This window comes from Pelodiscus sinensis, chromosome 1, assembly GCF_049634645.1.
Source record: "Pelodiscus sinensis isolate JC-2024 chromosome 1, ASM4963464v1, whole genome shotgun sequence".
Lineage (NCBI taxonomy): Eukaryota > Metazoa > Chordata > Testudines > Trionychidae > Pelodiscus > Pelodiscus sinensis.
Window position 1 is genome coordinate 18472973 of NC_134711.1, and position 27962 is coordinate 18500934.

Genomic DNA, 27962 nt, shown 5'->3' on the forward strand with positions numbered 1-27962 from the left:
ATATGGAAGTGCTGGTTTTAGTTCTTCGTACTGTATTTAATTAATCAATATATATCACAGCAGGGCACCCCATTTTCCTTTGTGTTCTTCCCTTCAAAAACTAGTCAGAGGCTAGTCAGAGGCTAGCAAGTCCATGGAAATAGCACTAGCCTCCTCCTGTCCAGAAATCCCATAACCCAATGTGAATATTGTGGTGTACACACACCATAGTAAATCAGGAGCTGCTATACTCACTCCAATTAGAATTACTCCTGATGTACTCCACGGTAAGTGAGATAAGAATCAGACACTGTAAATTTACATCCTAAACAGCAAAACAATTAGTTAAGATACTTCAGAAGCCAGATAGTCCTCTTGAACAATGATTTGCTATGAAAGAGGGGTTAATTTTAAAGAAATTAAAAATCTAGTTTGGTAAGTCTATTAACATATGCTTCATTCTGTTAAGAGCATCTTTTCATATTTGTTCCTCATATTTGTTTCTATTTTCATTGCTGAGACACTAAATTACACTAAAAATTCTTGCTGACAAAAGGCATGAGGAAATACTCGTTTCCATATTTTAGTGGTATCCTGGGGAAATGTGGTATAATGTAATGGGGTAGCCTATATCTTTTCTCACTCTTTCAGGACGGTATAATTTCATTCCTTCTTCTCCACAGGCAATTAACATTATAGTTTACATAATGTTTTCCTTTGGTTATGAATTTGACACGGTGTTTTACTTAATTATTTCCTCCCATTTGTTGTATGCAACAGCACAGAATTCTCAAAATAACCACAAGACCCATGTGAAGACTCAGTTTTATCTGTGTAAGTGGTATCAAGCCAAACGATTGTGGTTTTCTTGCTGTGAAACTGCTGTGGTTTTAAAATTTTTACTCATTGATTTTGGTGTGATATTAAGTCTTCTGGAACTTGATCTGTTAACAACCTTTTCCTTTCCATAGTTGAAGGGCTAGATTTTGAATGCCTTACAATGGTGAGAAGTTGATCTCATTGAGGTTACCCATGTAAATGACTACTCGCCAGTGCCAAAACACAGTTCACAATCTGGCCCTACTGGAACTCTGAGCTCTGAACTCCCGTGTTTCACTCAGTGGTGTGTTTAATGTACACATGCTGACCCAAAAGAGCTTACTGTAGTCAAATTAGCTTATGGTCTCCAAATAATTAATTTGGGAGGGGGGCTTGATCCTGAATAATACTTACTATTATGAATTGAATGGGCCAACCCATGGCGTTACACTCGTTTTTGCAAGATCAAGCTTTATGACAACTAGAACAGACTCAAACCAACTCAGAATAATGCACACGTTTAAGACAGCGTTAGGCAAGGCTGATCACCACAGTCTTAGATTTCCTCCACCTCAGTGAGTGAGTTACTTATCTTCCCCCTATACATACACATTATCACTCTCTGCTGGTGAAAGGTGAGCGAGCAGTTTTCGTGCTTGAACTTGTACATTTCCAAGACAGTTGATCAAGGCTGAATTCTGACATTTTGAGCTAGACCTTCATTTGGTGTAAATCGACCTAACTTCACTGATATGGTCCTCTTTTATTATTTTATGACAGAATACAACCAATGACCCAGCATTTACATATCTCTCCCACAAAATTAGGCTGTTCTTGTCACACTTCTAACTATAGACACCCAGTAGCAGGTGTTTGCCATTAAGCTGGGACTCTCACTTGATCTTTCACGGATGTTAGTTCACCAGGAAATGTGTGAGACATAGAATGAGGACTTCATTCTGACACTGGCCAGTACGCATACATTTTGATGTTCTGAAAATCTTTCACTATCACGCAATCCAGACAAAGCATTTTAGGCAGTGAGCATGAAGAGTCAGAAGGGCATTCAGCTGCTAACTTAGCCATACAGGTAAGCTGATGGCATCATAACAGTCATTAATCTTATCAGTGTGCAGTGAAAGTGGTTTTGTAATGTAATGTGTCAAACATCATTTAAAGCAGAGTTTCTTGCTGTCGTGTCAAATCATGCCCTTTAAGTTATCTGAGTATCTGATGTCCAGTTAAAGACTGGTTCACATAGTGAAGTTTCACCCCATTCTGTTTTGCTGTCCTAGGAATGCAGGTGTTGGAATGGAATGGCATCCCCTTGACGGCAAGAACGTATGAAGAAGTCCAGAGTATCATCAGTCAACAGAGTGGGGAAGCAGAAATATGTGTAAGACTGTGAGTTTTTCCCCATCTTTCTGTTTCCATTTTTTTGGCTTTTCATGGCTTTTTTTGATTTATAATTGTTAAGGTGGAACCTTTGCTAGCCTGGAGGATTTGTACATGTATAAAGAACTAGAAGAAGGTCAGTGTGAGTTTTGGAGGCTTATTTGTTTTATAATGAATCATTAAAAATACAACAAATGAATGAAGTAAAACAGATTTTAACTAATTATGTTTTTATCAATAATGATATCTCCCTTTCCAGGACAAATTCTCCTCTCATTAGACAGGTACAATCCCACTGAATTAATTGGGGTTTGCCAGTGTAAGGAGATAAGAATTTATTCTTCCCATGACTTCTGTTGAAACATGTTACATTAGGACGGAAGCTGTAACTTATCTAAACATCATGAGAAATGTATGTATTTCAATATAATCTTACATTCAATCCATTAAAGATTTCACCTTAAAAGAATCATTTTTCTCGGCACATTGACTTTAACGGCATTGCAAAATTGTATCAGCTAAGAAGGGGCCATGCTTGGGAGCTGCTTTCTGTCATTAATCACGTTTCATTTATCTACTTAATAAAATAACGAGGGTATAAGGAAAGAGTTGCTTTTGTCTCAGGCTTCTCATTGCTTTCTTTAGGGACCTCAACATGCTCTCAGATTCTGAGAATCCCCAGCATTTGGAACTGCATGACCCAGTAAAGGCTGGTAGGTGAAAGCAGATTGCTTTCAAATGTATGGACTGGATGGCCATAAGCACCACAGCTGCAATTTATGAATTATATAGGCAAAGCTTTGTTTGCAGTAACACATGAAACGTCTGGTATGTGACGTTAGCTCCTAAATTGCTTAAAACCAAATCTTCCCTACTCTGATTAGCTTATGAAGTCTTCCATTCCAGACTTTGGAGTCTCTTTCGTGCTCATAATCTTTCTTAGTCCTTTTCTTTTTGCATGAATTTGCTCAGCAATGACTTGAATTTATTATTCAGTTATTTAAACAAAAGATTTTGGATTAACTGTTGTCAAACCAAACTAAGGGTTCTTAACAAACCTGTAAGAGTTCTAGAAGCCATAGACATGGGGCCAGATCCTCAGGTGGTGTAAATCATCTGTGAGGATCTGACCAATCATCTCTAACCTTATTGTAACAAAAGTAAACTTTCTTTCCTGGCCAAAGAAGATTCTTCCTAGAGAGTTTATGAGATAACTGGGGTCAGATGACTTGGTGCTGAGTGGAAGGAGAAGGAGACCTGTTGTTTCCATATTCTTTTTGCACTGAAATTTGGAATCAGATCTTCCACTAGTGGAAATAAAAGCAGGCTTTTTGACATTTTAGATGTATTTATTTAGTGTGTTGAGCCACTGCTGGAACATCCGGAGGACTGAATGGTTTTGCAATTATCAATGTAAAGCTCTTGTATACTTTAATCCAGTAGACAAGGCGAAGTCCCCAGGGGTCGATCCTAAGCAGCTGGCAGCAGAGCTTCAAAAGGTTTCCCTACAGCAGTCCCCTTTGGTTGCTTCCTCAGCAGTGGAGAAGGGATCTCACATCCATTCTGGCACTCCCTCTGCCACCTCCAGTGCTGTTCCCAGCCCTGGCCAGCCTGGTTCACCCTCAGTGAGCAAAAAACGGCACAGCAGCAAGGTAAGATGCTTCCACTTGTGTTATGATCCTCAGTTGTCCAGTGAGTAAAACGTGGTCACAAGAAGTGAGTAATTAGCTACCTACATGACCTCTATATTGTAGGAACATACATATAAATGCATTCACCATGGACCTCAGGATGGAGATGAATATTAGGGTTCCTATTTTATAGGAGGGGAACTGAGGCACAAAGTTGATGTGCCCTACACAAGATCTCACAGGAAGTCTGTGACAGACCCAGGAATTGGATCAAGATATCTTTAGTTCAATTTGAGGGTTTTAGCAAATACATTGTCCTGGTCATCCTTTCTCTGGTCCTTCATGTGTGTACTTTCTACTGGGAGGTGAAATACTGGCTTTGGTGACACCAATACTCCCATAAACCTCATTGAGAATGTGTACATTGCAGTTAAAAACCTGGGATTGGCTCATGTTAGCTATCTCAGGATCACAGGCTGTTTAACTTCAGGAGAGATGTTTGGGCTCAGAATGGGACCTGTGCACTAGGATCCTGCAAGAAGGGTCAGGTTCAGCCAGAGCCTAAATTTCTACACTGCGGTAAACTGCCCCTTAGCCTGAACCCTGCAAGCCCGAGTTATCTGACAGGCACCAGACACAGGTATCTCACTGCAGTGTAAACATATGGGGCCAGGATTTCACTCAGGAAAAAAAAATAGGGGGAGACTATGTATGTAGCACATAGTGCACAGCCAAATACCGCAGTGTTATAAAGAATAAATAATGACAATGGTAGTACTACTTTGATTGCCAGAAAAAGAGTTAATAATGGTGTTAATATTAAGCTCTATCCTTCTCACTTTTCCATTCCCATAAATTAGTTATTAACTGTACCCTCAGATATTCTTTATCAAATATTAGCCATTTCTCAGTTGAACTGCTTTATGCTTGGGCTACCAACCATATATTCAAAAGTCATTCACAATATTTTTCAGTATTGAGAAGATGGGGGGAAAGACTATAAAGTTATATATTACTTTTTTACATTCTCATCAAAAGATTTGTTGCCTGCAATGGAAATCAATGTTGCAAAGATCTCACTTTTTGTGCAATTTGTAAGAAATAGCACTCCAATCTTATCTAAAGGAAGCTATTAGGTTAGGGCGTGTCTACACAGCACAGTTATTTCAAAATAACTAATGTTATTTCAAAATAACAATGTGAGCATCTACACAGCAATTCCGTTATTTTGAAATAAATTAAAAATAACAGATGGCTTATTCCGTCTTCTCCACAAGGAATAATGCCTATTCCAAAATAGCTATTTTGAAATAGCAATAGTGTGGACACTACACTGCTGCTATTTTGAAATAGCTCCTCCCCAGGGCCATTCAAACTAATTACTCCCCAGTGCCTCCTGGGGCTGTAAATCAAGGTAGCACGTCCACATCAGGGAAGCCTTGAGCTAATTTTGAGGCTTCCCTCTAGTGTAGAGGTGGTATATTGAAATAAGCTATTTTGGAGTATTTCTTCCGGAATAGTTTATTTCAAAATAAATAGTGTAGACGTATGCTTAATGAAAAGCTGAACATTAAGGATACTTCCAAATGTGACAGCAATGCATTTCCTCTCTACTTAATTATCTATATCTATATTTAGATATCTGAGTAGGATTTTATCAGGTCTCCCATTATTTATTTGTTTGTTTAGTTATTTGTGCTGTAGAAGCACCTAGGAGCACCAGACATGAGCCAGGGCGTCATTGTGCTAGATGCTGGACACAGAAAAAAACATGGTCCCTGCCCCCAAAAGCTTACTAAGTAAATTATTATAGTTCTAAGTACCTTCTGTGAGAGGTAAACACAAGAATCTCTGTGTCTTAACCTGCTGGACCAGAAGGAACAAACTCAGATTTCTAATTAGGGTTTTTAAAAGGTTGCTGTGGGAAATCCACCTTGTTGAGATAGGTTATGTCTTTAATGATAATTCTTTCTGTTTTACATGGCAGTGAGTTCCACAGCCTTGGTCCAGATCCTGAGAAAATTGTGTGTCTTGTAGACAAGAGCCTTCCTCTGTTTCTAAGCCACTTTAGTTTGGGTGCAAATTACTGGCCTTATGGAAGAGGAATACATATAGTAGGAGGTCAAACTTTAACTTAGGGAAAACTAACCAGAAATCCCAAAGATGGCTTAAATATAAATTAGTGCATACCGATGAGTTACATATTTAACACAATGTTTCATAGAGGCAAAACAATCCAACGCGAGTTACTGTTTTATAAATGTACTTAAAAATAAGTAAAATAGATGTTGGCATTCAAATTAAGAAGATTAACTAATTAAAAACCTCTCTTTTTCTGTAAATTATATGAAAAGTATATACTTCCAATATGATAATCATTCATATCACTGACAAGTCATGACTTCTGGATCTTGATCTACAGAACAAGTTCATAACTGTACTGAGTTTTGTAAGATCACAGTATTATAGCTCATGCAATTTGTAGCTCTCTTCTTGCTTTACGATATTGGCAATCAGACTACAACTTTGATCCATCGCATTTGCAAAAGTTTCACGCTGGCTTAAATGTTTCAAAGTATCTAGGTCTTCCTTTTAGTATCAGATAAAATCTTCTCCTTAAAAGTTTGTATAGCAAATTTGATGTACTTCAAAAATGATGTAGGAGACTCTTTGATATCCTGTAATGCTGATTCCATTTACTACTTTGTCCCATTACCATAGAGAGTGATAGAGCATAACATCAGAGCCTGGCATTACAAGAGCTCCCCATCACAATAATGACACTTTTCCCTAGCAAGTGTGACAGCATTACAAAGCACCAGCTCTTCTATGGAAAAAGAAATGTAACAAAAGACATTCAACAGTGATGCAGAGAAGGGAGTGAACATTTTGAGCCATGAATGGGTTACAAATTGTCCAAGTCTATTTCTTTTCTAAACTGATGCACGATCATGTTGCAGTTCAGATTACATGCTGGATACTAAGCATCTGGTCATAAATGTCCTTCAGGAACAATTTACTTTTCCTCTTGAAGAAGAATAGGCTGCCTTTCCAAGTCCTTATGGTTCCCAACTCCCTCTGCAGCAGCAATGAATTGCTTTTCCTTTCGCCAAATTAATCTCTAATAATGCCCTGATTCAGCAAGATACTTAATCGTGTTCTTAACTTTAAGCATGTGGTCAGTCCCACAGAGTGACATTACAATCAACTGACTTCAAAACACCCTACTTGAATATTTAAATTGAAGTGTGTACTGAAGTATGTTGCTGAATTCAGGCATAAAGATTCAATAACGATAATTGCAAAAGGCTGTAAAACTGTTAAAGTTTCACAGAGGAATTTACAATATTCCTTACAGTGTGTGTGTATTTTTTAGATACACACTGTGGAGCCCCAGTGACGACTTTGTTTAAAAGTTGTAAATAGCTTTGCATTATGAGTTTAGTTTTGGAGAACCTTCACTGGATTCCACATAACCCCTGATTTCAGCCTGAAGTTTATCAGATGACAGATGGTATTTCCTAATAGAAGAGAAATTTTCCTTTTACCCAATGTTTGTAATGAATCAGCTGTGGCATTTCTGAGTTTCTACATTTTGAAATATAAAGCTACATCCATGCTAGAATATATTTTATCTGTCTTTCAGCAGCAGTATAGTCCAGTTAACCAATGATATCAGTCTTGTCAGCAGTAGTGTAGACATACCGCAGCCTTTTTAAGCACCATCTCCTGAAACCCTGCCCTGAATTATCAACGAGTAACATTCATCCCTTTGCTGAGGGTTAGGACAAGGCCTGTAAACAGACAGAAGCTGTGACTGGATGACAGAGGATGGATCTTTGGATAATTACTCTGTTCTACTTATTCCTTCTGAACCATCTAGCACTGGATGCTGTTGGAGACAGGATACTGCAATAGATGGACTATTGGTCTGCCCAGTATGGCTGTTCTTTTATGTTCTTATAAACCATTTAACCCTCACTGTAAAGGTTTAAATGGGGATTAAATGATGCATAGGCCGGGAATTAAGAAATGAATTTTACTCAGTAGTGTCTCTGAGTATTTTCTTCGAAGAATGAATGTTAGGAGTTGTTTGCTATCAATATTTGTAACTTGGACAATTCATTTGGGACTGGGTCAATTTATAAACTCACAGTTTCTGGTATAGCTTAGTAGCTGTTAGCTGATTTGCTCAGATTAAAGGAGTTTGTAAGGTCCTAATTAGCAATGATCAAAGATTTTTCATATAATTTTTTTTTTTTTTGCCAAAAAGTGCATTTTGGAGAAAAAAATCAAAGTTTTTCTCTGGAATTTTTCCCTGAAATTTTTCTCTTGATTTTCCATTGGGAAAAAAGATCTAAATGAAATGTTTCAGGAAAGTTTGACCTGAATCAGAGTACTTCAGTTTGTTGAGCTGACCTGAAACATTTTGTATTGAGTAAGTTCAACATTAAACTGTGTCTGTGTTTGTTGCTGCGGTGCCCCATGGAAACTGTAGAGGCTTGGTGTCTCATTCTCTCTTACCAGTTAGGCTCTTGGTTGGCTACATTTCCCATGATATACTCCTGCTTCCCTCTATCTGAGCTGTGTGAGACATTGTGCAAGTTCCATCACTGCAGTACATCATGGGTGTTGTAGTGTGTGCACGGGGGAAATGTCAGGAGGAATCTGATAAGAAAAGCTAGTTTCTGACAATTGGGCCAAACTTGCACATACCTCTGTTGAGGAGCACAGATAGGTAAGAGAACTAATACTCCTTTTGTATTTTTTGTGGCCTTGTGGAAGGGACAGAGCACAATATCACGGATGCAAAATGGTCCACTTAAAAATGTATTCATCTCTGTGTGTCCTGGGTGTACCCACATGGTGAGCTGGTCCAAATCTGCTTCTTGGACCATCTTCTGCCAGCTATTAGATCTTACTCAGAAGTTGTGATGCCTTTGGCCTCCTCTATTGCCCTTCAATCACTTCTCTGAGGGTGCGGCTACACTACACCCTTAGCTCAAAATAAGCTATGCAATTTGAGCTACACAAATTGCATAGCTTATTTCAAATTAATTTCAAAATAGCTTATTTCAAAATAGCACCAAATTTCAAAATAGAGTGCTATTCCGAAATGTCCCTTAATCCTTATGGAACGAAGTTTACAGGGATATCGGAATAGCATTCCTATTATTTTGCGACCTATTTTGCAATAATGGGCACACTGACAAGACATGGAAATGCCACTCTGAGAGACCGGAAGTATTCTGAAATAGTGCTGCTGTCTAAGATGCACCTTGAAGGAAGTTAGCGCAACAAGGAGCATCAGTATCTCCCATGCATATTTCTGCTAGGCATCTACTGTTTTTTGTGCGGTCCGTGCCTTAAAGAACATAGGCTCCCAATCCTATTCTCTGCTGTCCACATGAATCATGACATGTATCTACATGTACTCTCCCACTTCTTCATGTTATGTCTGCGTCCTACCCATCTTTCAGCCCTTTTGTTCCCTTGTGCTAATGTACACAGAATTCTGCATCATTAGGTACTATGGCCATGGATTAAATTCACTGAAAGCAAATTCAAGGCCAAGGCACATTGAAAGGAAAACTCCATAATAGTTTGTACTCATTCATAGATTCTGAAATAGCTGCAACAATGAAAGATAAAGATCTCAAAGTCAAGATAGACAGTGTAACAAGAAAGATGGCTTAATATGCACTGGCAGTCCAAAGAGCAAGTGGGGGTACGTCTACACTAGCCCCCTAGATCGATCTAGGGAGGCTAATGAGGGCGACCGGAATTGCAAATCAAGCCTGGGATTTAAATATCCCGCGCTTGATTTGCATGTTCCCAGCCAGTCGCCATTTTAGAAATTGACTAGCCCAAAGTAACTGCCTGCATCTACACGCGGCAGTGAAGCGGGATTCCGATTTAAAGCCCTAACTCGAATTAGCTGGTATTCCTCCTGCAATGAGGTTTACCAGCTAATTCAAATTAGGGGCTTTAAATTGGAATCCCGTTTCACTGCTGCGTGTAGACGCGGGCAGTTACTTCAGGTGAGTCAATTTCTAAAATGGCGACCGGCCGGGAACATGCAAATCAAGCACAGGATATTTAAATCCCGGGCTTGATTTGCAATTCCAGTCACCCTCGTTAGCCTCCCTAGGTCAATCTAGGGGGCTAGTGTAGACATACCCTAAGAGATTAGGCTGCATTAAGAACACAGAAAATGATATGGAAAATATGATTAGGTCTTTATATGAATTGAGGGTTTGTCATCATTAGCTTGAATATTTTTATTTACTGTTAGTAACCTCATCTCAAAAACAGCACTGCAGAAAAAAGAAAGGCTAAACAGGACTATGGAAGCAACTAGTGACAAGGAGATTATTCAAAAAAGACCAGCACTCATTTTAGTGGTGGTGTAAGAAAATGCAATCCTGCAAAAGTCAGTGGAGTTAGGTCTACTTATGACATCAGCAAATTTTGCCCTTAGACTGTTTAGCATGTAAAGAAGATGAATAAGAGGAGAGATTAAATCATAGGAGTATAACATTAAAATAGTTGAGAAGCCTGCTTATTGTAATCATATATATAGTAGCCCAATGTCTGTGACTCTGTAATGCTGAAATGCTGGCTGTTCCCTCTGGGCAGTGCTATTGCCTCCCTGGCTGTTCCCTCTGGACGGTGCTGTTGCCTGAGTCACATCCTTCACCTCACGCCATGGATCTCAGCTGACTTCTGCAATGCTCAGTCGGGTCGCCACGGGGGAGCTCGGTGAAAGCAGCTGTTAAGGCGCCGCAGTCCCCATGTAGCACCTTCGTGTTGCATGGGGAGTGCTGGGTCCAAACGGCCACTTGCACTGCTTGCTCCCCCACAGCAGCCCGGCTGAGTGGCACAGAAGTCAGCCGAGTGCCACGGTGGGTGGGGAAGGGAGTGGGGCGGTGACGTACACAGCCAGAGGGCAGGGCGAGGATGAGCATGCATCCCTGACAGAGACAGAGGAGAGTAGAGAGAGAGTGAGAGGCAGGAGGGGGAGAAGAGAAAGGGAGAGATGGAGAGAGAGGGAGAAGGCAGAGGAGAGCTGAGAGAGAGGGGGAGGCAGTAGGAGGAGGAGAGAGAAAGACATGGAGCGAGAGACCAGAGGCTCAGGAGAGAAGACCGAAGTGGAGGAGAGACCTGAAAATCCCGTCTTATGATGGGTTAATTGGCTAGTAATAATAATAAATACCTACCTAGCTATCAGAGCCCTTTACAAAAGAAACATCATTATCCACATTTTACAGATTGGGAAATCAAGGTACAGCTAGGTTAAAGTGTGTTTCCTAAGGTCATCCAAGAAGCCAGTGAGAGATGTGAGGCTAGCACTGAGGTCTCCAGAATCCTAATTAACAGTCTTATTTAACTAGACTCCTAATAAAAGAGCAAACCCAATGAAATGTGTAGACAATGAACTCAAATTGGATAAGAGGAATTTGTTATGTAATGTAAAATTAATGTTATAATTTTTCTCCAGGGCAGTGAGTCCCATCGTGTTATAAGATTCTAAAAAGAGCTAGACACATACCAGATGCATGACAGCCATCTCTGCTGCTGCACTTGCCGTAGGAGAAAAATTGCTAGGGTCACCAATTCTTAATACTCGCATAATGCATAACCATCTGGGGCAGGAAGATGTGTTTTCCCATGGCACTTATTCATGTGACATTAATGTGGTGAGAAAGATTGGGGTGTTCCTTCAAATACTCTACAAGCCATTGTCAAAGAAGAATTTCTATGTTCCTATTAGAAAGTGTCCTTAACTACAACATTTGGATGCAGAGGTTGTGGGTTGGGTTCCTCTCCAGTTCTTGCAGAATTTTCTGCTGTTGATGAGATACAACATATTGGGCCAATTTGGGTCTATCCCTTGTGCAGAAGTCGGGGAAGAGCACAAAGAGGCTGCTCCTTCATCTCCACCCTATTTGAGTCATCCTCAGTGAGGTCCAGGCACAGTTGCAGCCCGTGGCTGTGTCCAGACTCCATGCCTCCGTCGACGGAGGCATGTAGATTAGCCAGATCGGAAGAGGGAAATGAAGCCGCGATTAAAATAATCGCGGCTTCATTTAAATTTAAATGGCTGCCCCGATCTGCCGATCAGCTGTTTGTCGGCAGATCGGGAGAGTCTGGACGCGATGCCCCGACAAAGAAGCCTTTCTTCATCGACACAGGTAAGCCTCGTGAAACCAGGTTTACCTGTGTCGATGAAGAAAGGCTTCTTTGTCGGGGCATCGCGTCCAGACTCTCCCGATCTGCCGACAAACAGCTGATCGGCAGATCGGGGCAGCCATTTAAATTTAAATGAAGCCGCGATTATTTTAATCGCGGCTTCATTTCCCTCTTCCGATCTGGCTAATCTACATGCCTCCGTCGACGGAGGCATGGAGTCTGGACACAGCCCTTGTTGGAGCTAGGCATAATGTTTCAACATAATGTTGAAATAATGTCGAACTGGAGGACTTTTTACTCTGACTCCTGCAGCCTTCATTTCACAAGAAGTAAGGGAAGTCAGAGGAAGAGTGCTCTAACTCAGACTTCCTGCTGTGTACACAGCGCCAAAAGCTGAAATAAGCTATTTCGACTTAAGTTACGCAATTGACATAGCTCAAGTTGCATAGCTTATTTCAGCTTTAGCCCTGCTGTGTAGATGTGCCCAAAGAGACTAGGGAACTGCTCTCATTTAGTGCACCCAGGAGGAAAGGAAACTGCTTTATCTTAGGCATGAGTTAACCTATGCATAACCCCTACTCTTGGTTCTACCTTAAACTGTTGCTTTTCAGTGGCTTCTTTGAGGGCTTCGGTAGCTGTGAGATGTATTTTACTTGACCTTAAGACAGCAAAAGGTGTTATAGTGACCTGCAATTTCTGACAGTTGGCAGGTCACATCTGCAAGTTAGGAGAAGGTCACTTTTCTGAGCATTTGTTTACTAGTTGTTGTTGTAGTGTAGACATGCTTTTAATCTCTGTGCTCCAGTTCCCTCTCTGTAAAATGAGGAGGATGTTACTTTCTTTTTCTCCTGAGACTGTTTCTTGCTTAGGGTTTGTAAAATACCTATCATAAAGATTTCAGATGAGGTCACTATGTGTCAATAAAAATACCTCAATTACTTAATGCCAGCTGGAGTCCAAAGAAAAGTGGCTTTCTGAGGTAAATGGCAGATAGAGCAGTATTAACAGAGCTTTGTAAAAATGTTCACCATGAAAGACTCATGTTTAATCAATGTCTCTCTCTCTGTGTTTGTTTTAACCTGGTAGCCTGCTGAAGTGGCAAAGTCTGCATCCCATCTGATCACTGGAGAAATTCAGGTAAACACATACAGAATTTATTGCTGCTGTGTTTAAGGTTAGAATGAGTTTTTGGAAGGGAACCTGTGCTGTGTGATTTGATTTGATTCTGAGATGATTTGGACCCCTTGAAATGTCACTTAAGCCAATGGCATTATGTGGGGTTTAATCAGTGCTAGATTTGGATCTCTGACTTTATTATCAGTGTGTGCAATACAACATCAGTTCAACAGTAGTGTGGGAATTACTACTCATCTCAAAAAGACTAAAAAGTGAATTGAACTTGATTCCAGTCTGTGATCCCTGGACACTCACTGTGATTCACATCAGCAGATCCGACGCTAAATATGTATGTAAGCAAAGTTGTGAATTTTCAAAGATGCAGCTCAATTTTTTCCATGTAGTGCTGAGTTGCTGGATATGTCTGATTTGAAATGACCTCTGTGGAGGTTTAAAAATAAAAAGATCATGAAAGTCTGGAAATGAAAGTGGGGTAGATCCCCACCAGTGAGTAAGGGTATGCCTACATTACCCTCCTAGCTCGAACTAGGAGGGTAATGTAGACATACCCTAAGCTTCTAACCTCATGGCTGGAAGGCCCCTCTGTGGCTGCTAAGGAGCTTGGGAAAGCAGCTGGTAGAACCTCTGAAATTCTCCTCTATTTACATTTGCCCTCTCTGTCCACTTGCTATGGTCCTTTGTAGAGCCAAGTGTCTGCGGTTTAAAGCGAGACAGCCTAGGGAAATAGCTGGCTCTTTTGTAAACTGTTAGCAGATATTGTATAAAAACTTGATAGTTTCTAGGAGATGGGCCAGCTATACCATGGGGACAGAGAAGAGAAAAGGACAGCACCACCAGACACATGGAGTTTCAGGGGAATATTGAACTACTTCGTAAGCAAAGGAAAACAATAATCTTCAAATATTTTAATGCCATCTCTAGCTTCAAATCAACTATGACAAGCACCTTGGTAATCTTATCATCCACATTCTTCAAGCAAGAAACCTGGCCCCACGAGACAACAATGGCTATTCTGACCCTTTCGTTAAAGTCTATCTACTTCCAGGGAGAGGGTAAGTGGTGAGGTCATTTTAGGTGGAATTCTGTTGCTTTCCATTTGCCTTCGATGCGAGTCCTGAATAACACAACTCAGATCGATGTTTCAGAAATTCCATTTAGTTTCAAACATCACTGAGAATCTCTTTATTTATTTTTTGAAGAAGACTTATCAAATAAAGGGCCCTCCTATTTCCTGTGAAATCGAGGCGAGTTTTGTGACAGATTTCAGTGGTATCTGAAGCAGGTCTGTATTTAATCTTTACTTTAAATTTTTAGGGAACAAAAGTACAAAATATGTTAAATAACATTGCAGTCTGATAAAGACCATCAGATCCATGGAGTTCATAGTTCCTATTAGGAATCTGTCTTTAACTCAGTAGTAGAGCCCTGCAAAATCCAAGGATATCTACAGTATATCTGCAGGTACCCTGGCTCATTTTTACAGATACGGATTTTGTATCTAGAACCTTGTAGATTTGCAGCTATCCAAGGGTATGTCTACACTACCCCACTAGTTCGAACTAGCGAGGTAATGTAGGCATACCGCACTTGCAAATGAAGCCCGGGATTTGAATTTCCCGGGCTCCATTTGCATAAGCGGGGAGCCGCCATTTTTAAAACCCCGCTGGTTCGAACCCCGTGCAGCGCGGCTACACGGGGCACGAACTAGGTAGTTTGAACTAGGCTTCCTAGTTCGAACTACCGTTACTCCTCATTTCACGAGGAGTAACGGTAGTTCGAACTAGGAAGCCTAGTTCGAACTACCTAGTTCGTGCCCCGTGTAGCCGCGCTGCACGGGGTTCCAACCAGCGGGGTTTTAAAAATGGCGGCTCCCCGCTTATGCAAATGAAGCCCGGGAAATTCAAATCCCGGGCTTCATTTGCAAATGCGGTATGCCTACATTACCCTCCTAGTTTGAACTAGCGGGGTAGTGTAGACATACCCCAATTTATATCTGCATCCGTGGATGTTGCTACAGGTATCCACGGCTCATTTTTGTGGATACAAATGCCAAAGCGGATACAGATTTTATACCATGCAAGGATATACTCAGTAGCTCTGCCTGGGTTTTTTCTTTTCTTTTCTGTTTCATGTGTTTGGGAGACTGTAATGAAAATCATTGGAAGGTGAGCTTAGGGAGCAATTTCATTTTTAGCTCACTTTTTTTAGTTTTTGTGAATTTAAGGCTAAGATTTGCTATGTTAATTCCACTATAATAATCTATGACTGAAACAGAAAACATCTTTTTCCTGGGAGCATATGAGAGTTAAAATATTTGATAGGTTGAAATATGGGTACCCCCACCAAATTGTTTATGTAGTGCTTTATATTTTTTTCACAGATCATAATGACTACTTTGAACAATTAGTATAATTGCAAATCTATGATCTTTCAAAAGCCTACTACAGGTTGAAACTCTTTTAACCAGGGTTCTTTGGTCCAGCAACATTCATGGCCCATCAGGATCAGAGTCCTGGTGCAGGGCCAATGGCGCGTATCCCTGTGGGACTAGCAGAGCAGTGGGCTGCTCGCAGTGAGCTGATGGCAGGCCCATCCAGTGCATGGTAGCAGGTCTGCCCAGTGGGGTTGGGAGACATGTGCGTGGCTGCCCATCCTGGAGCCCCAGTGCAGTGCGCATAGCTGCCCAGCGTGCTCCTGTTCCCCAATGTGGCACGCACGGCTGCTCTACAGGTGCCAGAGCCAGGACAGTGATGGCTGCTGGTCAGGGTTGGCAAGGCAGTGGGGCCAGCAGGAGGTGAGGAGCCAAGTGGGAGGCCAGCAAGTCAGCCAAAGGTGCTGGCAGCAAGGAGTCCAGAAATGACCTCCCCTGCTATGGCAAAGTCCCTCATCTGGGGCCAGTCAGATCCCGAGAGTGCCAGATCAGGGAGGTCCAACATGTACTGAATGATAGACTGTAATAAATCTGGTTTTAGATTCTAATCTTGAAAGCATTTACACATGTGCATAGCAAGCAGTCCCACTGGCTGAATTAGTGGCACTGATTAGCATAAAATTAAACACATGCATAAGAGCTTGCAGGAGCAGTATCTCATTTTGCAGTGGCACAATTTGCAGGAACCTAGGTGTGAGCAATCCATCTAATGACTAGAATCAGGTTCTTAGCCAAAGATCAGAGCCAAGTCCCATTCCAAGCCAAGAGGCCAGTGCCAGAGTCTGTGGTGCCAAACCAAGCGTCAGAGTCTGGAGTCAAGGCAGAGATCGGAGCCCTAGTCAGCATCAGGTTAGGGCATAGGATCACAGACCTGGAGCAAGGCAAGAAAACAGGAAATGGGAACAGATGTGGGTCTAGGTAAAGTAGAGCATGAACAGATGAGAAGGGAAGATTCAGCAACTAAGCAGGGTCTAGAGGAACAGCCAACCAAGTATTCACCTAGCTGCATAGGTCAGTTCCTGTGCCCCTTTCTGGTTTAGATAGTGCATGCCAGCCAAACAGTAAGGCTGGATGTCTCCCCCAGTCAGGAGTTTGTGGGTGGGGTCCTAGGTGAGCTAGATCTTCACTAACCCCCTTCTCCATTGGTTCACGTGAGCTGCCAATGCCTTGCAACACACAGGGATGGGTTGGAGGCTGTAATCCTTCATACAATCATGTATGTGAATAATCCCACTGGCCCTAACAGAGTTTTAGGCCTCCAGCACATTAGTTAAAAACATATGTCTGAGCTTTGTACTTAAAAGATGGTGAAAACTGTCGGAGTGTGCATAGAGATGTTAAGTTGCAGTTAATTAGCTAATAAAGTAGTCAATGGAATTTCCATCGACTACTTGATTAGTGGATTAGGAAGGACTCTTTCTACCTCCACTGTGGCTTGGCATTTTAAATGTAGTAGGAGCTGGGAGCGGGAGCGGGAGCGGGACCCCTCCACCTCCCTGGCTTTGCTGCAGGTGTCCCTGGTCTGCTGGAGACGGTCCCCAGCAGACCAGGGGCACCAGGAGCAGCTTTTCTCGCCTCGGAGGTCGAGGTGGTGGAACCACTGCGCTCTGGGCGGTCCCGCTGCCTGCGAGCTCCGGGGCAAGAAAGCCCCATTCGTAAGTGCGGATCCGACATAAGTCGTATCCACGTAACTCGGGGACTGCCTGTACATTTAAAATGCAGAGCTTCAGCGGGGGTAGCTCCCAAGCCTAGCTCACTCCTGCCCCAGGACCTCAGCAGGTCTGTCTCCCCTGCCCCTCCTCACCCTGCACCATAGAGATGGTGCTGGGGGGATACCAGCTTTTAAATCGGCTCCCCTCCAGCACCAGCTCCTGCTTCCCCCTCTTTTCTGCCTCTGACACAGGTGGGGGGGAAGCGAATAGTTGGGCAGTGACTTGACTACCCAATAAGCCTGAGCTTACCTGGTAGTTGACTACTTGAGTAGTTGCTTATATCCCTTCTTGTGCCTATTGTCACATGAGAAATTGTTAGGGAAAGGGAGTATTATGGATATGATTTTGTAGAAATAAGACTTTTTGTTAGATACGGGTCCAACCTTCAAAGTTCTAACCTGAATTCAAAACGAGTTCCAAACAGTAACCTAGTTCTGGGGCATTTATATTTTCATTAAGCGACGAGTCCTGTGGCACCTTATAGACTAACTGAAGTGTAGGAGCATAAGCTTTCGTGGGCAAAGACCCACTTCGTCAGATGCAGGATTTTTTTCGTCGCTTTTGCAGATTCAGACTAACACGGCTACCCCTCTGATATATTTTCATTGTGGTTCGGAACCTCTTCTACTTCAGACTATGATTAATGTTATCATTCACAATGGGGCATATTGCTTTGGGGATTCTTTGTACATACTACTGACAATTAAAGTGGAAAGATGCTGAGAGAGTACATTACTTTTATCTGAATACCAATGCATTCACTGATTGCTAATAAGTCTCTTTCCTTTTGATGTAGTTCAATACACATCAAAATATGTATTCTTGTTAATGTCTATTTCCTGTGATTCTGAAACTAGAAACTGCTCATGTATTATTCACATGTTCTCTTTCGTTTCTGTCTATTCCCATTTTCTCTCATGCTGCTTCTTCTATTTTCCTATCTGTATTTATTACACTGTCTCCTCACTGGGTCCATGCAGACAAGTCATGGTTGTCCAGAATGCAAGGTACAGTGACTTATCTTTCAATGTTATTCTTTAAAGCATGCATGCATCAAGCTGTGATTATCTTATGCATGTACCAGTAGATTTTCCTTGAGTACTGATGACCTATAAATCCAGTAAACAAAATTGACTTTGTTGTTCACTATCTAATAACTCTGATTTCAAGGAGAGAAAGACATTTTGGGGGAAAAATTGGTGGGGTTTCTTGATGCGGTAACATTTTAGGATCAAACTCTGACATCCTTAATTAAAACTTACACTGAAGTCAATGGAAATTTTGTTCAATCAAATACTGTGTAAATTGGCCCTTACTCTTTGATGTTTGTCATTAACTGTGAACTTGTCTCATAATTTTCAGCAGAATTTACTGCTCTGAGACAGAGAGCCTGATATTATTTGGAAATGACCCAATCCTAAATGTCTTTAGAACTATTGTACACCTTATACAAAACTTTGCATTGAAACACATTGCATTGTAGATTATTATACTAGGTGGATTTTTAGTTTTCTGGCAAAAGTCCATATTTAAATAGCAGTCTGAAATTTGCAGAATTAAAAAGATAGTTGTTAGAGTTACCAGTGCTGGGTTTTGGACTACCAGTATAAAACAGATTAAATGCCAAAATTCTTATGTCAAATACACCAGTGTCAACCCAAAGCAGAGTTGCCGAAGAACCAGATTTTCTGTTTTGTTGGAAATTCCATGATTTTGAATTTTTTTCTATTTCAAAATGGAATGAACACAAAATAAACATGAAATTTTCCTATGAAACCAAATAACAAAATAGAATTCATTTCAGGTCAATTAAGAATTTCATGTGAATAAAATATAAACATTTAATTGACATTTTGACTTTAGCGACTTTTTTTTTAAATCGTGGAAAAATAATTAATTTTGTTTTGAAAAGTCATTTTTAAATTAAAAATCAAAATACTGCAGGCAGTGCCACCTCCCCCTTCCCTAGCCTGGCTGTCCTGTGGTTCCATCCCCAGACTTGCCCATGCATACCCCTGCTCTGGCAGCTCAAGCCCACCAGCTTGCTGCACTCAGATGGTGACCACCCCCTAAACGCTGACATTGGAGGCATCACAAGGACTTCTTGGGAATTACTGTAGATTTACATTGGTTTTGAGGAGCCCAGCCTCTGGTTTCTGGCCTCTGCCAGCTCCAATAATGCTGGCAGTCCATGAAGCACCATATCAGCCCTACGGTAGGAGAACTGATCTAGGACTAGGAGGGTTTTCTTTGGCACATGCCAGATTGTCTCCAAATGGGAATTCCCTGAGTAGGGGACTGGAAATTCCATGATGTTCCCATGTGTGATGATCATCTCATGTCCATGGATGGGCATATTGGAGGGGACGATATCCAATTGCCCGCCCACTTTCAAACAACAAAAATCCCTCCCCTGACACCAGTACATCCCCTGAGTGCCAGAGACCAAGTCCCAGTGCCTCTGCACTGTCTTCCAGCTCCTGTGTTCCACACTGTCCCTGCCCCCACCACACTCCCTCTCACCTTCAGGTCGGAGGGAAATGGCTTCCAACTTGTGCAAGTAGGGCGTGAGTGACTTAATTTTTACAAGTCAGCACTAAGCTGATCAGAAAGAGATTCACAGCTGAAGTGTGTGAGGACAGAGAGATGCTCACCCCAGTCCTGCCCCTTCTCAGCATACCCTATCTCCAGATGTCTGGAGACAGCTTGAGAAAGGCATTGGGAAGGGCTTAGGGTCAGGGGGATATGTGTGTGGGGGGAGGGGGAGAGGACATGATGCCACTCAGTTTGTCTGGTTTTAAGTGTACCATGGAATAGGATTTGTCATCAGGACCTTTCTGTTTCTGAGAGAGGTTTAACATGTGGTGGATGTTTTTACCGTCTTTGCTAAGAATGCAGAGTAATAAGACTTTAGAGTGATTTTCTTTTTAACATGCACTCATTCCCCCAGAATCCCATCCATATCTCTGCAATTGATGCATGAAAAAAATAAAAAGAGAAAGAGAAAATGATATCATTTTTCAAAAGATATCATTATCCTCTGAGGTTGTCAGATCCAATCACATTATAGATAGCTTCAGCTTTCCTCTCTTAAGAGGAAGAGGGAAGATATTCTGCTTTACAAACCACAGTGCCCTGCACATTTCTGAGTAAACTGGAGGATAGCAGTATCTCATGTTTCGAAAGTAAATGAATGGAATTGTGTGGAGTGACCTACGTCTAGACTACATGCCTCTGTCGCCAGAGACATGTAGATTAGGCTACCAGACATAGGAAAATGAAGCGGCGATTTAAATAATCGCCGCTTCATTTAAATTTACATGTCTGCCGCGCTGAGCCGACAAACAGCTGATCAGCTGTCAGCTCAGCGCGGCAGCCATGTAAATTTAAATGAAGCGGCGATTATTTAAATCGCCGCTTCATTTTCCTATGTCTGGTAGCCTAATCTACATGCCTCTGACGACAGAGGCATGTAGTCTAGACGTACCCTCAGTGAAGGATGCAGAAGAATTGCAAGTCACTGTCTTTGTACAGTATCACTCAGAATTGAGGGTATAAGCAAAAAGAGACCGAAGAGAGATTTCATGTCCCTGTCACCATGATCACAGATTCCTCTTTGGCTGTGTCCAGACTCAGGCCGTGTCCAGACTCAGGGGTTTTTTCGGGAAAAGTAGCCTTTTCCCGAAAAAACTTCCCCTACGTCCAGACTCAAGCCGCGTTCTTTCGAAATTATTTCGAAAGAACGCGGCTTTTCTTTCGATGGCGGTAAACCTCAATTTACGAGGAAGAACGCCTTCTTTCGAAAGTTCCTCTTTCGAAAGCAGGCGTTCTTCAATGTAAAGAGGCCGTCTTCGAAAGAGAGCATCCAGACTCGCTGGGTGCTCTCTTTCGAAAAAGCGGATTTCTCTTTCGAAAGATCCGCCTGCAGTCTAGACGCGATCTTTCGAAAGAGGCTCTTTCGAAAGATGCTTTCGAAAGAGCCTCTTTCGAAAGAAGCCTGCAGTCTAGACATAGCCTCAGGGGTTTTTTTTGAAAAAACTTCACCTGCTTCTAGACTACAGCCGCGTTCTTTCGAAATTAAATTGAAAGAACACGGCTTTTCTTTCGATGGCGGTAAACCTCATTTCACGAGGAAGAACGCCTTTTTTCGAAAGTGCTATTTTGAAAAAAGGCGTTCTTGAATGCCAACAGGGCTTTTTAGAAAGAGAGCATCCAGACTCACTAGCTGCTTTCTTTCGAAAAAGCAGCTTGCTTTTTCGAATGTTCCGCTTGCAGTCTAGATGCTCTTTTTCGAAAGAGGCTTTTTCGAAAGTATCTTTTGAAAAAGCCTCTTTCGAAAGAGGCTTGCAGTCTAGACATAGCCTTTATTACTAAGCAGATGTTAGATGTGCTGTATATTTCTCAATGACTGCGATATAATGTAGCGTGAGAGAGAGGGGAATGTGGGCCTTTGAGCTTCTCTGAAAAATATTTATAGAGTAAAACATATGTAAATATAGACTAAAGCTTTTTTGTCAGAAAATGGTAAGTATTTTCTGTGGAAAAAAATTAGAAAGAACATTTCCAACACATTTTGCAGAATTGATTTCAGGGGGATTACTTGAATAGTACAAAGTACTATTTGATATGAGTAAGAGTATCAGACTATACCACTCTGTCCAAAGCTGCAATTATGCAAGTACTCAAAATGAGGCAATCTGCATTGGTTTTTACTTCATTAGAACCATAAGGAGAGAGGAATGGTATTTACCAAAAAAACAGCTGAGAAGTATAACTTTTACATATTCAAAATGGTCTTACAAACAGGGAAGAGCAATCAAACATAAGCTAGTCTTCAAGTCTTTGATTGTTCCATGTTTAAATGTAGGTAACTTGCATTTTATCAGAAAAGTTCTGCACTTCAAATATATTTGGGTTCTTGAATTCTGTAAGCATTTTCTTATGTAAAACTGTGACATCTTTTCCATTAAATTGTATATTAAATAAAAATTGGTATGTGAGTGCATATAGCATCAGGGTTTGCAATGACCAGGAAATCTATAATGTCTGAAAGGAAAGTGCTCCCACTTTCTCCACATCCAGGAAATGCGGAGTATAATTGAGTATATTTCTGCTTCTTTTCTTTTTAATGTAGCTAATTCAGCCAAACTTCTTATACTTGCCTATTGATAAAAGCAAGCTTGATTTACTTTTATGCTTGGTCTTCCTACAGTTAGAGGCAAAGCTAGAGAATAGGATCAATATGAAATTAGTGTTTCTATCATTAACAGTATTTCAGCATATCATGGCTTTCATTTAATGGTCTTATGAGATGAGACTCCTGTTATTAAAGAACACAAAATAAAAATAAAATGGATTAAGCCTACCTAAATGTGCAAGCAGAAAGATGTTCCTTGGGAAAGAAATGCATTATCACTTACAGTTGTAATTAGAGCCCTGCTCTAAAGAGGCAGGAGGTATTTATAACTACAATAAAAACAAGCTGGTGTTTCCTGATGCTGGAGGTTGAACACTTTGCTTATAGTCAGGCTGAGCTTTTAGAAGGCTCATAAGATGAGGTTTGTGAAGACAGCAACATGAAAGCACAGTACAGCAAGTTGGGCAATGCAGTTAGAAAACGTAGTTCTCATTGTGCTTTTATAGCCCCGAGTTGTTGAGTTTTTTTTCTTTCTATTTCCGTGAAATGTTTTCTGCACAAAGATGGAAGGAAACAAAAGAAGACTAATGTAATGTTCCCTTCCTTTGTTCAAATTCAGTGCTGAGTACAAGCGGAGGACGAAATATGTGCAGAAAAGTTTGAATCCCGAGTGGAATCAGACGGTCATTTATAAAAATATCTCCATGGAGCAGGTGCGTGACTATTAGCACTGTCCACTGTGATTTTCTTTTCTATTATTTGTATGGCCAGTGACTGTCATCAAATTGAAGGGAAGCTTGAATAATTTCCTTGCCTCTGATGGAGTTCACTCCTCCTACAGATACAGTTGAGCCTCCCTGACAGAGATTTACTTCTCCATTTAACTCATATAAATAGTTCCCTGTAGGTTTTTGTTTGTTTTTTTTTACTTTGGAATGCACCATATTCCATCTACTATATGTTGTTTAAAAAAGGATTTGGAGGTAAATACCTTTGATCCCTCTATGACTTCTAAATGCACACATACATCATTTAAAATCATACAAGGTGAGCACTACTATGCTCAATATCAATATACTTAGCATATTTTTCAGGGATACAGTTTATGTAAGCTAAGCAAGCACATTTATCACCCATGTGTTTGCATACTGCATGGTGTTGTCTTTGTCTCACTGTCAGGAGTGGCTCATGACTGAGTGCCAGCCTAAGGGCATACTGTGAACAAGCAGCAACCTGTTTGTACATTCTATAATGAGATTTCACCTGTCCAGTAACTAGTTGATCTCCTTAAGTTCTATACCAGTCTTACCATGGAGTCATAGAAAGTGCACCCAGGCAAGCTGGACTTTAGGATAGATCAATGCTCTACTCCAAAAAGCACAGCAACGTTCAGGTTAGTCTCAGTCTCAAAGGGTCAGTCGGGGGCGATTGCTGAAGAGAGATAAGATGGGCATAGAGCATGTGACTGCCCTCTCCCATGTGACTCTTCCCCATGCTATCCTTAGCCCAGGGGAGAACAAGGAGAACAACCCCTATGTAATGTATCAGGTCAGTCTGGGCACCGCAGAGAGGATCTTTTCAGGGTGAATTGCTCAAAACTATGGCTACTTACAGCCCAAGGTTGCGGTTCTCCTTTAGTTACCAAACCAGTCAAACAGAGCACTTCAGCTACCAGTCTGGCCAGCAGGAAGCCTCAGACTTTGCCTTTGCCAGAATCATACCCAAACCTTGTACAGGTGAGAAGTTATAAACCTAATCTCACCAACTCCAGACAGGTTCTTTCAGTCCCAAAGGATCAGCCACAGTTCTAAGTCAATTTCTACCTCAGATCTTACCCACAAGAGCATTCTGTGCCATTCCTTTAGAATCTAAAATCTAAAAGCTTATTAATAAAAGAAAAGTTTGAGACTGAGATTAAGGAAAATACATTACATGCATCAATTACCAAGTTCTTGATGCAGGTTCTTAGCAAAGATGTTACATCGTACTAGCTTACCAGTCTCTGGTGTACATCCAATGTCAGGATGGGTCAGCAAATCCTTCCTGGCCCTCTATTTCTAGAAAAGGTGCTTCTGGAATCAGGAGCAGGATTGAAGACAAGATGGAGTCACCCTGATGTCACTTTTATATTCCTGGTGCCTCCCAAACTGGAGCTGGTCACCTGATCAAGTGGCCTGTCTCTGTCTTTCATGCAAGTAGCCATGATAGACCTGCTGGTTTGCAGGTTTCCAGACACTGTCCTCAGGTGTATATTGGCAACCCTGAGAGCCATTGTTCATGCATCTTGCTCATTAGCATAGCTATTCACTAGATAACCATCCCTCACAATAGGTGGCCGAGAGCCATTGCTCCCTCCCAGACAGAGACAATTAAACACAAGTATAGAGCCCATATTCATAACTTTAGATACAAAATTATACATGTACATGAGGGCTACGTCTACACTGGCCCCTTTTCCGGAAGGGGCATGTAAATTTCATGAGTCGTAGTAGGGAAATGCGCGGGGGATTTAAATATCCCCCGCGGCATTTAAATAAAAATGTCCGCCGCTTTTTTCTGGCTTTTAAAAAAGCCGGAAAAGAGCGTCTACACTGGCCCCGATCCTCCGGAAAAAGTACTTCTTTGAAGTAGGAATAAGATCCTCCGGAAAAGGGCACTTTTTCTGGAGGATCGGGGCCAGTGTAGACGCTCTTTTCCGGCTTTTTTAAAAGCCGGAAAAAAGCGGCGGACATTTTTATTTAAATGCCGCGGGGGATATTTAAATCCCCCGCGCATTTCCCTACTACGATAGCTGAAATTAACATGTCCCTTCCGGAAAAGGGGCCAGTGTAGACGTAGCCGAGTAGTATACCTAGAATCAGCATAGCATGTGCTTTCATTCGACACCTCACATGGCCCACTTTGTACAGAATCCGGAGTAAACACACACTAGTGGGTTCAACAGTGACCTACCTGCTCATATTACAATTCAATAACATGACACCCTCTGCCTTAGCAGCCCCCCAGGCCACAGCCTCCAACAGCCGGTGTTGCTGGCTCAGGGCATCTCCAACCCCAAGCACCTCCCCAACAACACCGCTTTTCATGCTTTCATTAAGATTTAGTCACAGGTATTTTTAGCACAGACAGGTCAAGACCATAAGTTTTTGTTCATTGCCTATGACCAGTTCATGACTTTTACTGTAAATACCTGTAAATTGATGTTTTACTGCTAAGATCATGGACTCAAATCTAGTTCAGATATGGCTTCCAGGGTTTGTATAAACCCTGTGTTATGGTGTCACATCTTAGGGGTTTGTACACATGGCAATCCAAGCTAATCCAAAAGTTCAAAGTGAAATTCAGCCAAACCCACTATCTGTTTTCACAGGGAAGGGAAGGGAGATGAAAGGGTAAGTATGCTATGGCTACAACATAGCCCCTAAACCTCTCAGATCTCTCACTAAGGAGATTGTCAATATTAGCAAACTTTCCAAACCACCTTGGCTGATTTTCATGTTTAAAATGATTTGGTGTTGAGTTCTGCTGTGAACATATCACACAAGGTTTAGTTATCAGGGACTGAACATCAGATTTTAAATGAGTGGATGATCTCAGCCAGCGTCTGCTAGATATTATCTCAGCCACTCTCACCACATCCCCAACTAGCAAAATAACGGTCTAAAGTTTGAAAAAACTTAAAAAATAATGAATAGTCTTCCAGCACGTTAGAGGCTAACAAAAATGTAGATGGTATCATGAGCTTCCATGGGCATAATCCACTTCTTCTCTTCTGAAGTGGGTTGTGCCCATGAAAGCTCATGATACCATCTAAATTTTTGCTAGTTTCTATGGTTCTGCAAAACTTTTTCTCACACCATAAAATATCTGTCTGTTCCCACAAAAAATTCAATCAGATCCATACTTTCTCCCCTCCTAGATCCATCTATCCTTCCTTATCTCCCAGCACATTCATAATTTGTAATGAAGAGGTACTCTTTAGAGCACCTCTCTGCATATGTTCAGAATATCTTTGCTTATACTTTGCCTCTAAAGGGCATTCACAAATGATATGCTAAGCCAGAGCTACTCAACTTTTGAAGCCCTGGGGGCCACAATGATATTCAGCACAACTTAAGTATGGTTGCATGTACATGCAAATATATATGCAAATATATACAAATAGCTTCTTTCACACTGACAGGCTTGAATACAAAGATTAAGCCTTAAGCCGCAGCACCAGATCCAATCATGGCCAGTGTAAGCCACTCAGCACCTCTCAGGCTCTGCCTACAAGGCTAAATAGCCAGCACTTCCCACAATGCCCCAGTGTTCCTGGCACCTTTTCCCTGGGGGCTAAAAATGCCAACACCTTCTACCCACCTGTTCCAGCAAGCCAGTCTGCTTGCATCTTTCAATGCTCACCCTACCTGGGAGATGCCTCGCCATTGTGGCGTGTGTTCCCAGTGGAGGCCATGTTCAAAGGATCCCACCCACAGGCCATGTGTTGAGCCCCATGTAACCCAAACCGTACCTTGGGCTGCAAACAAACGGGCTGTGAGCCGCATGCACCCCACGGGCCACGTACTGAGTAGCCCTGTGCTAAGCTTTCCAAGCCATCTTGCCTCTTTATACAGTCTTTTCTTCAACTTTCTGTTTAAATTTTCACAGGATTTTTAACAAAAGGTGTGTTCTATATTGCCTGAGTGGGTAGGATATAAAAAAGAGAGAACATAATTTCACTTAGTTATGGAATTTTTTTAAAATCTTTGCTTTAAAATCCTTTTATTTTCGTCCTGTTTAGTAAGTATATTATGTATCTCCCGATCCCCCCAGCAAATATATAAAAATCTCCTTGTTGGGTTTTAGGATAAGATGAGTTTAACATAATTTTCAAAGAAACAGGCCCGGCATAATTGTTCATTTTACTGAGATTGAATGAGACCAGAAAATATAAGGTCACTACAACAATAATAAATCCACTGTTTAACGTGAAGCTCTTCTACATGACTAAGAATATCTGAGTCAAGCCGAGCAGCACTGGAGAATTTTGAAGAGATGAATTCTGTCTGATTTGAGAGAATATTCTGTTACATGCCCTTTGGCCCAACTGGTCATCCAGTATTTGAGGCCTGGATGAGTTGCTTCTGTTCAGAGAAGAAATTGATAATATTCTACACATGTTTCTCTGTTGTAATTGTGTTTGTTGACAAAGTATGTTCACAACGGCCCATTTACTTGAACATAGCAGAAACAAACAGGAGGCTCACAAGTTATAAGCTTTGTCCCTCTAAAGCACACAGCTGCAGTCAGTCAATCAATCAATCAATCCCCTCACCTTTGTGTTTCTCACCAGCCCAGGGAAACTTCTCAAACCACACCGATACCACAACTGCATTACCACTTACTTTGTTATAACTTTTGTAATTCAGGGGTCTGAATAAGCCCCCTCCCCTGAGCAACATAAGTTACACTCTCCTAAACACTGATGTGAACAGCGCTGTATCTCCCGATCCCCCCAGAGTGCTTCTCCTGCCATCACAGCTACC

At 41.5% G+C, this 27962-nt stretch overlaps 1 protein-coding gene across 1 annotated transcript in view; it reads left to right on the plus strand.

The window, feature by feature from the left end:
* The window catches only part of PCLO (piccolo presynaptic cytomatrix protein), a 506430-nt gene that overhangs the window by 390081 nt on the left and 88387 nt on the right, over window positions 1–27962 (plus strand). The window contains exons 11-17 of the mRNA XM_014570493.2: window positions 2094–2202; window positions 2839–2906; window positions 3634–3845; window positions 13104–13154; window positions 14076–14206; window positions 18278–18304; window positions 23054–23147. Coding sequence (XP_014425979.2) covers window positions 2094–2202; window positions 2839–2906; window positions 3634–3845; window positions 13104–13154; window positions 14076–14206; window positions 18278–18304; window positions 23054–23147 — 692 coding nt within the window. The remainder of the gene's footprint in view (window positions 1–2093; window positions 2203–2838; window positions 2907–3633; window positions 3846–13103; window positions 13155–14075; window positions 14207–18277; window positions 18305–23053; window positions 23148–27962) is intronic.